This window comes from Mustela putorius, unplaced genomic scaffold, assembly GCF_011764305.1.
Source record: "Mustela putorius furo isolate JIRA1106 unplaced genomic scaffold, ASM1176430v1.1 tig00000253_pilon_pilon_pilon, whole genome shotgun sequence".
NCBI lineage: Eukaryota > Metazoa > Chordata > Mammalia > Carnivora > Mustelidae > Mustela > Mustela putorius.
Genome location: NW_025421329.1, coordinates 3,410,201 through 3,422,578, shown reverse-complemented (window position 1 = coordinate 3,422,578; position 12,378 = coordinate 3,410,201). Strand labels below are relative to the sequence as shown.

General features: G+C 42.9%; 1 protein-coding gene across 7 annotated transcripts in view; it reads left to right on the top strand.

Moving 5' to 3' along the window:
• The window catches only part of KIF16B (kinesin family member 16B), a 285,684-nt gene that overhangs the window by 33,896 nt on the left and 239,410 nt on the right, over positions 1-12,378 (top strand). For all 7 annotated transcript variants that reach the window (XR_006606297.1, XM_013057083.2, XM_004754198.3 and 4 more), the window contains exons 2-3: positions 4,450-4,519; positions 6,771-6,884. Coding sequence is in view for 6 of the 7 variants with exons in the window: in XM_013057083.2 (XP_012912537.1) it covers positions 4,450-4,519; positions 6,771-6,884 (184 nt within the window). In the remaining variant the exon portion in view is untranslated. The remainder of the gene's footprint in view (positions 1-4,449; positions 4,520-6,770; positions 6,885-12,378) is intronic.

Here is a 12,378-nt window from a genome sequence, read left to right as displayed (position 1 = left end):
CCAAAATGGACCTGCCCAAGATCTGGGCACTGAGCACATGGTTGGTGGGGGGAGTTCATTTATGTGTCTTTTAAGTTACTGGTCTGTTCATGACCTATATTTCTTCATACTGGCTTGGAAAAGTTAAATCAGGGTATAGTAATCCATTGTAGTTCTTTAATGGTGTTTGCAACATACTGTTTGGGCTTCATTGTTCTGGCTCTTTATCCTGGGGTTGCCAGGACACCTGGTTCCCCCACCTTGGGATTATTTTAAGGAAATCTCAGACCTCATATTATTGCATTTATAAATATTTCAATGTGTGTCTCTAAAAAGTTAAGACTTTAAAAAAAATCATCATGAAACCATTATCATACCAAAAATGGCAGTAATAGATCTTTAATACCAATTTGTATTTAGTCAGTGTTAAGATTTCTCTAGGTATCTTGTAATTTCTAAAAGTGGCTTTTTTTCTGTTTGCACTGAAATCCCATTGGCTGATAGGTCTTTTTTTTTTTTTTTTTTAAGGATTTTATTTATTTATCTGTCAGAGAGCGAGAACACAAACAGGGGGAGCAGCAGGCAGAGGGAAAAGCAGGCTCCCTGCCGAGCAAGGAGCTTGATATGGGACTGGATCCCAGGAACCCAGGATCATGACCGGAGCTGAAGGCAGATGCTTAACTGACTGAGCCACCCAGGTGTCCTTGGCTGATAGGCTGATAGATCTTGGGCAGGTCCAAGTTCTCACTTGGACTGCCTTGGGGACACATGTTCATGTGGCCTTTTTTCAATCTATAAGTTCCACTTCCCTCTTTATACTCCTTGCAGTTTATTAGTCTTGTTATTGAAGGCTGGGTCACTTACCTGCTGCCCTTCCCAGAAGCTGGATTTTGCAGACTGTGTCCCTGGCATTGTCTGATGTGTTCCCCCTGCTCCCTGTGTTTCCTGGCATTCGCTGTCCGTCAGCTCTAGGTCAGAGTCTGGCCTTTTCCTTGGGCCAGGGACAAGATTTCTGCAGCAGAGGTGTTTGTGTTTCAGTTTCACTGGACAGCATGTCTGGTTGTCTCCTGGTGGAGTTAGCAGCCGTTGATGGGCATTCCCTGGAGCCATGAATTCATCAGAGTTGCAAAGTGCTGACATTCTAATTCTTTTGCTTCTTCTTCATTTATTAGGTAGAATACTCCTAAAAGAGGAGCTTTCCCAAACAACTATTTGGTTAAACTTAAAAACACTTCACTGTTTAGGAAATGCTTGAGTCTCCCCTTTTATTTACTAGCTTTTTGTTTTGTTTTGTTTTGTTTTTAAGATTTTATTTCTTTTGGGCTCCTGGGTGGCTCAGTGGGGTAAAGTCAGGTCATGATCTCGGGGTCCTGGGATGGAGCCCCGCATCGGGCTCTCTGCTCAGCGGGGAGACTGCTTCCTCCCTCTCTCTCTGCCTGCCTCTCTGCCTGCTTGTGATCTCTCTCTGTGTCAAATAAATAAATAAAATCTTTTTTTAAAAGATTTTAAATCTTTTTTAAAATCTTTTTTAAAAAGATTTTATTTATTTGAGAGAGATCACAAGTAGGCAGAGAAGGAGGTGGGGGGGGGCAGGGGAGCAAGCTCCCCGCTGAGCAGAGAGCCCGATGCGGGGCTCCATCCCAGGACCCCGAGATCATGACCTGAGCCGAAGGCAGAGGTTTTACCCCACTGAGCCACCCAGGTGCCCAAAAGAAATAAAATCTTAAAAAAAAGAAAAAAAAAAGATTTTTATTTCTTTTAGAGACAGTGTGCTTGGACCAATTGTGGGGGAGGGGCAGAGGGAGAGGGAGAATCTCAAGCAGCCTCCACGCTCAGCAGAGCTCCATCCTGGGACACTGAGGTCATCACCTGAAGCAAAATCAAGAGTTGGATGCTTGGGGCGCCTGGGTGGCTCAGTGGGTTAAGCCTTTGCCTTCGGCTCAGGTCATGATCTCGGGGTCCTGGGATCGAGCCCTGCATTGGGCTCTCTGCTCAGCGGGGAGCCTGCTTCCCCCTCTCTCTCTGCCTGCTTCTCTGTCTACTTGTAATCTCTGTCTGTATCAAATAAACAAATAAAATCTTAAAAAAAAAAAAAAAGAGTCGATGCTTAACCGACTGAGCCACCTGGGTGCCCCTATTCATTTAAAATAATGGGGTGACTTTTTTGATTTTCCAAAGGGCACCATTCAGTTTTTACTTTTTTCATTATGAGTTCATAAGTTGATGCATATTTCAAATGATTCAGGTTGGTGCATATTTCAAATTCTTTCTGCTGCTCAGATGTGGCTGGTGGGAAGTTAGTTCAGGTCGGCTCCTGAGTCCTTTTGATGTAGCTCTTGTATTGATATTTCTTAACTGTGTAACACAACCAAGGGCCTTATAACCCCTAAACTGCCAATTTAGGGGCTTATAACAACATCTATTACCTCACTGTTTCTGTGAGTCAGGGTTGGGGTGGGATTTATTGGGTCTTCTCACCCACTCAGGGTCTATCAAGGGTGCAGTCCTGGACCTTCCAGCCTGGCTGAGGGAGGGGCACTCCTAGGCTCACCCAGGTGGCTGCTGGCTCTCTGCTCTTTGTCTCCAGTGAGTCTCTGCTGAAGTCTTGCAGTGTGGTACCTGGCTGTCCTCATTGCCAGGACCCTGAGAGACACACATGCAGGAGTGCCAGCAAATCAGAAATCTGAATCTTCTTGTAATCCCAACTCGGAAGCATCAGACTATCACTTTGGGGGCCTTAGTGTTGTAGTCATTAGAAGTGAGTTGCTAGATCTAGCCCACTCCCTCAGGGCAAGGGATCACTTAGGGTCTCAGATACCAGGAAGGCAGGGATCACCAGGAGCAGTGTGAGAAGTTGCCTAAGGACAATTTGGACAAACTTTTGATATGGTGGCTTCCTGCTTTCTTGTGTGATGAGATAGTTCAAATATTTGTTTTGAGTCGTCCTCCAGGTAGCCCTGACTCTAAATGGGAATTTAGAGACTATAATTTGGGCATAAGATTCTAGGCCTTTTCAGAGGACAAAGCTAGGGAGTACTTTCTTTTCCTTTTTCGATTTCAGATAAAGTTTATGCTAGTTCCTTTCAGATTCAGGACTACAGAGTTTTTAACTTAACTTCATCCATCTTGTGTTTTATCTCTGTTCATCCAAACCCTTGGTTCTCAAGGCCACCACCATAATTACTGAGGTTGTCCCATAGTACACAAACAGAAATTTCTGAATGACAGTGCTTACTTTACTGGCAAAAATCTGATTAGTGAAAGTGCTTTAAGACTTCTTTACAGTTTTTTTCCTCCTTGGGCTCTATCCCACTGCATTCCACAGTCAGAGTTCAGCATCGAGTCAAAACTGACATTGTCTCACACCATGTGGTGCCAGAGCCCAGTTAGGTTCACTTGCCTCAGCTTATTTTTGTGTCTTAGGTCCTTTTATTTTAATTTTAATTTTTCTCTTATTTTATTTTTTAACACTAGACATACAACCTGCACTTCAGGCTTGGCTTTGCTTGCTTGCTTGCTTGCTTTCTTTCTTTCTTTCTTTCTTTTTTTTTTTTTTAAACACTGATATGTTTCAGGTCACTTTAAATAACAATCTTGTTTTATTTTTTGTGTAAATTATTGTGGTCATTCTAGAGATGATCTATAGATCAAGATCCTTTGTAGAAATCTATAGTGTCTGTCTCTGTCTCCTCTACTCCGCTTTCTTCTTTTTCCGTAGTTGGCCTTTTGAAAAATATGTAGGCTGTTGTTTTTGTTTTTAAGTAGAAGTGGTAGCATTCTCTGTAGACTTTTCTCCATTTTGCGTTCCCCCCTTAACAATAGTATATCCTGACTACCACCCCCTAGCAGTATACGGAAACTGTCCTTAGTCCTGTGTCAGTGACAGACCACTCCACAGTGTGGATACGTGTCATTTATTCTCGTGAACTGTACTTCTTAGGAGTTCTGTGGATTTGCAGTTCTGCAGTTTTCCAGGAACTGGAAAGTTTCTGAATCCTTATGGAAAGAAGATGAGGGGAAGGGGCAGTGCCCTGGCTGCTTCTAGAAGCAGTACCTGTTTGTGACCATTCACACCAGTTTTTCTTCTTGGTTCTCACCCTGGGTGAAGGGGAGGTGTCAGTCTTTTTGTAACCAGGTAACGGGGAAAAAAAAAAAAAAGCATGGCTTCTTTCATGAGTCACACAGCCTTCCACAGTTTCTGTCATTTAATTTACACTCCTTTTGGCTCACAGTTAGAAATTCTTCCAGGTTTTGAGAACACACTATTTGTCAGTCTTAAGTTTTTTGATGGTGGCATCTGTTTTGTGTGTCTTTGTGTTTATATTAGTAAGGATTTGGGAGGAGTGGGACCACAGATTGTGCTTCATATGCCATTTAAAAACAAACCCCCATATGTAAAAAGTAAATAAAACAAATGTTTTCCAAACAATCTTTTCTCTCCTAACTAGTACTGAATTATTTGTGTTGCAGGGAAAAGGACTTGGAAGCCAAATTCATTATTCAAATGGAGAAAAGCAAAACAACAATCACAAACTTAAAGGCAAGTAGCAACCTGGCCTTGCCCCAAGCGCCTCCAGTTTGTTTTATTGTCAGAATGATCTGTTGGTAAATGAGACACATCTGCCATTTCCTTTCCCCTCCTTCTCAGTTCAACTACCCGCATCAGCTTGCACTTGGCTAGGGATCATCCGTGAAGCAAAAGGGTGATGCTCTGTCTCCTCTTCTATCCCTGGTTTCATCTGACCTCAGTCCTGGTGTGTGAGCTCACGGGTTTAACCCAGACTCAGCATTGTTATCCTATATCCTGTGGTAGATCCTTAGCTTGGCGATTGGCTGAATTCTGTGAATCATTAAGTGTTGGTCCTAGATTGGTTTCCATTCTTAATGAAAATAATCATATTTTGTAAACTTTGCAAGAGGAGCTTGTGTTATTATTCAAAACTCAGGGGATGAAAGATTTTTAAAAAATGGATTTTTTTTTTTTTCTGAAAAAGATACTTGAAAAAAACCAGAATTTTCTAGGATGGCATGTTCTTCCTTTTGCATGTTAAATATCCTATTTTTTCCCCCTTTGGTCAGTGAATTTTTTTAAGGACCATGAATCGTTTTTATTTGGGGGGACAGATAAGAGTGTAAAATTAATAATAATAAATCGTGTGCTTTATGGACTCAACCCCTTTGTCCTCCTATGTTTGTTACTAACTTACAGGTTTGGGTTTCTGAGGCCTGCTGCCTCATGGCCAAGTGCAGATCAGTCTCTAACTGGATTTCTGTTAATTTGTGGCTCAAGGGACTGGATGCTTTGAAATCCAGTGTCCTAGTAGTGCCACTTGATCTCCAGTGGTAGAAGCTGGGGAATGCTCCTGTCTTCCAGTTGGGCTGTGCTCTGGATAATTTGATAGGCTTCCTTTGAAGCCCTGATGTCCCTTTGCCTGAGGCATTCTCTAGTGAACCCTCTGTCTTCTCTGACCACAATCCTCGTACCTTCTAGCTCTGTCTGGCCCTACTTGGCTTTCCCTCCTTTGACCTACCATATCTTCCCCCATTTCCGCCAGTCATCACTTGGCTTTTGCTTCCTGTTACTTACATTTGCTTTGCTTTGCTTCATGTATCTGTGCGCTCACAGTGCTTTGGTGAAAGCTTAATCATTAAAAGATTATATTTACCGAAATAGAACAAAGAGACCCTTGGCTCTGGATGCATCTCTTCTTGATGTGTTATTGAATCTGTTTTCCTTGATTATTCTGTTCCCTTTTGACAAAGTTTTACAAACATTTCCTCATCTGATACAATGAAAACTGATGTCCAAATTTTTAACATTTTAACAATAAGAACCATAGGAATTATTTATTTATAGGATCTGAATTATGTTGGAAAATATGGTGCTCATTAAATTTTTTCAGCGTGTGTCCAGGGAACTTTGTGAAACTTTAGTGGCTTGTGGTGATTTTTAAATATGGTTTTTGGTTCAATTTAGGTATATAGCAAGTTAGACAAGCTACACGGACATGTGCAATAAACTCATTATAGAATAGGTCCTAGGAGAATCTAGTCTGTTAGAAGTGGCAGCAGTTACTTCTGGATATAGTGCCCAAGGGGTAGCTTCATGGAAGAGAGGCATCTGACCTGGAGTTTTCAGTGGGGCTGCCAAACTGCATAACTTTTTTTTTTAAGATTTTATTTATTTGTTTGACAGAGAGAGAGAGATCACAAGTAGGCAGAGCAGCAGTTAGAGAGAGGGGGAAGCAGGCTCCCTGTTGAGCAGAGAGTCCAATGTAGGGCTCGATCCCAGGACCCTGAGATCATGACCTGAGCTGAAGGCAGAGGCTTGATCCACTGAACCACCCAGGCACCCCCAAACTGTATAACTTTGAGGGACTCTAGTCACATCACAGTCCATGTGTTTAGCACCCCCTAGAGTCCTGCAGACCCCAACTCTGGTGGTTTCAAGTGGAGGGAACAGTAAAAAGTATTGAAGCTAGGGGAAAAATACGAGTCTGGTTGGAGTGTTGGGTTTGTATGAGAGAATCATGATAAAAACTCCAGAAAAGTAGCCTTCTGTCATAGCCTGGAGAGCCTGGATTGCTGGAAGGAGTTCAGGATCAATCAGTCGACCGACCTACCTACCTACCTACGCAGGGCATGGTCAGGAGGAAGTAAATGCTTTTTAGAGTGTAAATATGAAAAATGGTGATCATTGTATAGTTCTAATGAACTTTTCTTTTCTTGAATTGGATAGATCATTTAGCTGTGAGTGCTTTTACATTATTATCATAATCCTTTCCCTGTAGATACCAGAAGGAGGGACTGGGGACTCAGGAAGAGAACGGACCAAGACCTTCACCTATGACTTCTCTTTTTATTCTGCTGATCCGAAAAGTCCAAATTATGTCTCACAGGAGATGGTATGATATTTTCATAATCTTTATTTTGATTTCATTTTGAGAAGAACTCTTTAAAACATCTTGCTCATTTTTTGGGAATATAATTTATATAAAATTTGCCTCTGCTAACTTGGCTTTGTTTGTTACGTTGCACCATTTTTATCTTAATTAAGCCTGAGAAGAATTCAGTCCACACAAAGTTGATTTTGTTTTTCACTTTTGAGCATGATGATCATAACCTCCCCCCCCAAACTTGGACATGACTACGGTTTTGAAGGTGCTTGGCAAATAAAGCAATTTGGAGGCACCATTTGTATATTGCTAAGTCTGGCAGACAAGCCACTCAGCTCTGAGTCTTGCCACGAGGCAGAGTTTTAGGAGTTGGAGTTCAAACCCAAGTCCCATTTGCTGTGAGTGGATCACTGTAGGATCATTATAGGATTCTAGAAAGAAGGATCCTAGAAGGATCTCTCCCCCCAGCCCCCAGACATTTTCTAAAATCTAGACTATAGATGAAGTTTGTGGAAGAAACCTGTGCTATAGGCTTTTATTTTCTAAAATGTGGATGTGATATGGGCATAGAGGAACAGACCCAAAGATCCTTGTGGGAAACCATTGCATGTGAGCAGGGCAAGGGCATGTCCCTGGGACCAGCGGGGGTTTGAGCAGAGCAGAGTTATGGGGAAGCACCAGTGAGAGAGGAGGATTATGGGCTTCTTCCTGGCTTGTTCACAGCTTCTTTAAATATATTGTTTCAGGCCTGATGTCTTATTACTAGGATAAGAATTCCTGTTTTGCCTGCTCTGGGTTATAATCCATGGGGTGGCACCTTAAAGTGGTATTCTTGTCTAGTTGCTTGCAACTTGATGTGTCCATGTATGAGAAACACCACATTGCCTGGTAGGTGTTAGAAATGCAAAATCTTGACTGAAAAAATTTCAGACCCACTGAATTTTTAGCAGGTTCCCAGGTCATTTGCACACACCTCGACATCAGACAAGTACAGTTGGCTAGGAAATAGTTTGTGGAAGTGATTGGCTTTACTGAAGCAATGTAAATGTTGGTGTTAAGATGTAGACAACTTAGAGGAATTGTTCAAAGGAGATGGTGGAGTGACTGTATCCAGAACATGTGGATTCAGTGTCAGGGCAAAATAGAAAGGATGACAGCAATAAGAATGAGAGCCACAAAGAGAGAGAGTTGCCTGGTATGAAAGAGGGACCAGCCATTAATGTTGCCTGAGTTTGCTTTGGAGTTTACAGCTGTGCTCGGTACTCACATACCCTGTCTCCCTTGATTCTCACAAGACCAGATTTAACTTTAGCACTCTGTTTTTCTTTGTCAAAGAGACTCAGTGAGCTTAAATAACTCGCTCAAGCTCATAGATCTAATCGACTTAATAGTAGCAGAGTTGGGGTCCTGGGGCTGACGTGTAGGTCAGTGGAGATGCCACTGGAAGGTCTTTAGGACATAAGAGTAAAGGGTTGGTTTGTTCTAAATGATAGGTAGGACAGCCCTGTTGATGAATAAATGGATAAGTGAGTAGTGTTAAAACCCAAAATTCAGTCAAGTAAATTTAAAGATCTAATTGGCTTTTATTCATCGATTCATGAATCCTACAGCATCCCATCCAGCAAGGAGGAAGGAGCTTCAAAGAGCTGTACCAAATGGAGGGATTTTATAGGCAGAAACAGGGCCAGAAAAGTAGCAAAGGAGAAGAAAGGATTGTTTTTGGCAAGATCATCTCCCCCCCCCCCCCGGGGAAGAGTAGAGGATGTTAGTAGGTGGATCACCTCATCTTCCTTTGGGGGATCGAGAGGGCCCATGTGACAAATTACTGCATTGGTGCTGACCAGAAAATTCTGACTGCATTGGTGCTGACCAGTTAAGACTACATATCCAGGGGAGGTTGAAATTGCAATTAGGTCAGGTGTTGAACCCCGGTTTTGTGACGTGGCCTAGTCACACAATAATAATAAGTAACTCCATTTTGGGCTTGTGGTTTTCTTTTTTAACAGCGGTGCAGAAGACTTTGCTGTTGAAGTAGCTGATTAATCAGCATTGGTAGCTAAGAGTGTGGTAAGGAATAGAATGTTACAGGTACTGGAATCCAGATTTTGGCATTAATAGTGGAATAGGAATGAGGTGGCTGGTGTGAGGGATTTTGTTAAGGGAAAAGCCAGTTCATTCTTCAGGCTGTCTTCCACAGAGGACGGATGAAGAGCTGTGAAGTTTCCACTTCTAATTTACCCAATGAGTGGCTGGATTTTCCTCGTTATTTAACTTGAGTTGGAGGCCTTTTGGGAATGGAGGGCTGTGTGGAGGGAAAGTCCACAGTGGGAGCAACAAGAGCGGTGTGTGACAGCCAGGCCTGGCACACTGGAGATGCTCAGTAAGCATTTGCTGACTGACAGAACTCGTTTACAGATGGTGGTTAATTTACAGGAACAGATGACATTTCCTGGTTCTACAAGAGTCAAGATCAGGGAAGCAGGAACAAGTTTAGCTTTTTTGGAAATTAAAAATAAATGCTCTGGGTTTAAAAATAGTTTTTGTTTGTGAAAACCTTCTAACTGATAGGGATAATTTCCATGCTTCAGGTGGATGCGTAGTAGCGTCTCTTCTCAGGTGTTTTGGGTTTTTCGACTTTATTTATATGGTTATAGATGAATAACCTGACGTTGTTCCATTAAATTACAAAACTAAAAAAGTAGGAGATGTGTTAGTAAATACTACTTTCTAGCAGGATCACATGTTAATAAAATCAGCATAGATACAGAAAAATACCTGTTTTTTTTTTTTTAAACACTCTATTAGACAGATGGGTCATCTTCCCTCACCCCTAATGTTAAAAAGAGCTTCAGTTTTGACTATTGATTAAAGTTTTTATGCTGCCTCATCTGGCACAGGATTTCAGCTGTCAGGTCGTATCCCAGCTATTGATAGGGGAAGATGCAAGCTTAGCATGATGGTCGGTTGTCTTCTCCTTCTCATCTGAGTATCAAGGCATGTTGAGAAAATGTATCATGCCTGTTATTATAGTTCAACTCAAGTTTCCTTTACCATTAAACGAATACCAAATAAGATGACCAGCAATATTTCTTACAAATTAATTTTAGATGTAGAAAAAAAATCACTGCGTGATTTAAGTCTATACTCACATAAATTAAAGACCATTAAATAAGGTCTAATTTTTCTCATGGAAAGGGAGGCTTTGATCTCACACAGCCTGTTCCTTGATTCAACCCTGGAGTAACTTGAAACCTACAATCTCCTTGTTGACAAACTGCAGGGGTGAGTCTTTTGTTTTAACAGTGCCCTCTTGTGGGCAGTTTCCCTCAAGTGAGGCCCTGTGATGCCTTGAATGACCTGGAAATCAGCTTGAAAATCTGTGCTGAGGCAAGTAGCAAGGGGAATTTTGGGTCACCTGGCCAGGTGAGGATCTCAGCAGGGTTTCTGATGCCAGTGGGGGAAGGCAGGTCGTAGGTCTCACAAAGCAGCCCTTCCCTCCCCACCTTGCTTTGACTGGGAGCCGCAGTGGGGTAGCCTGTTTTCCTTGCCAAGAACCCTGAAGATGTGGGCAGTGTCCTGCTGCTTCTCTGGGTCCTGGGGCAACTTTGGGTGGGTTACTTGAAGCTGAGACTGAGCCTGGCCTGGGTCTCAGCATCTCCAGACCTGCATATTCTAGGCCTGTTTTGCAGTAATGTCTACCATGTCCCCCCCACCCCCTACTTCCACACACTCTGGGCCCCCAAGTCTCTCAGAGAACTCAAGCTGAATCAGTTTTCTGGAAAATAGGTTATACTAAAATGGTGGGTGGGATTTTAACCCCTGAAAGTGTTTTACTTTGAAAAGTTTGGGGTTTGATTTAAATATATTTTCTATGACTTTGCTTTAGCCTCAGGCAAAGGTATTATAGAAGATTCATCTCTTATTCTTTGGGAAGTTTATGTAAGGCTGTTCTTCCTATCCAGTGGCACCCTGTGACATGGTAAAAATGATAGATAACTTTTACCGTTTGTATAATCAGAATTGATGAAAAATTTAGAGCTTCTTCTCATATTTCATATACAGTGTTGAAAACTAACCTTGGATGGGTGGTCTGGACCTGTAAGTCTCCCTGGGATTCTGGGCTACTTCTTCACAGTTTATGGGAGGAGGTCCTTTCAGGGAGGGCTGGGGCTTTGTGGCTGATGTCAAGGATGTGAGAAGAGGCCACATAGTGATAAAGTCTTTAGAAGCACAGTTTTGGGGGTCAAAAGTGCCCAGGTGTAAATCCCAACTCTGCCACTCACTGTATATGCTCACTCATCTGACTTTTCCCCCTGAAGTGGGACCTAAGTGATGCCACCCATCTAGTAGCATTTTATGAGGACTAGTATGTGAACACAGTGTCATCTGCTGTCATTGTTGAGAGTCGAGTAAGTCAGGCAGAATTTGAGAGTAGGACTAGAAAGCAGCCTCTCTTAAAGAGAGGATACAAATGAACAGCATGAATGAGACCCGTCATTTTGGAAGTGACTTCATTGAAAGGATAGTTTGTAAATCTTTGACCAAGAAACTGAGAAAACAAAGTCCAAGCAAGATGGCGGCAAGGTGGTGCCTGAAGAAAGCCAAAGTCTGGTTGGCTGTGCTATTATTTTGTCCTTGGATGCCAGGCTGTATTATTAACAGGGATGGTTTACGTGGAGCTGAGATCCAGAGGACTGGTGTTCATTGGCGCTATCTAGGGGGTGGCTGGAGGGCTTAGCTCCTGCAGGAGAGATCCTGGGTTTCAAGTTTATCTAATCCAGCATCACTCAAAGAGACTGAACACTCCTAAGGGGTTGATGAGGCTCCCAGCTGGACTGTGGTGATCCCACAACATAGTGCCTCACCTGTTCCTGGCTCTGACAAGAACCTAATCATGCTGCTTCATGATGTTTCTTCAGCTGCTGACGCGCCTTGTTTTTGAAGCAGGGAGGTGTTTTATGTGGCCTTAGTGTGCCTATTGGTCCGAGAAGACAGGAGGCAGCTTGAAGGCTCGTGGGGTTTGGAAAAAGTTCTGGTTGGTTCCCTTCCCAACTCTGTGTACCTAGGATGGCCACACATCTCCACTGGCCTCATTTACATCAGCTGTCTGGGTGAAGTATTTGTCCTTCACACTCTCTCATTCCCCAGAGTATTCCCCTTCAGTTACGTGGTGTGACAGCCATGGACTCGGACCATTGTAGGTGCAACCCCAGGGCCCCACGCAGCTCATCTCCCTGCCCTCTCCAACCTGGGCAAACCTTCAAATAGGAAGGAGCATCTGGCCTCTGACACAGGGGAGCCCGACCATCCCAGCCTCATTCACACCTGCTCACCCCTCAGCTCTCAGACAACCTTCTGAGACTGATTCTGATGGATAGCTGGGCCCTTAAATGACGGCCTTGATTTGGCATGGTTTGAGCAGTAACTTCTGGCAGCTGTGATTTTCAGGTTTTGAGTATTTAGTTTCTGGAAGCTCTGATAGAATGAGTAACTCCATAAGTTT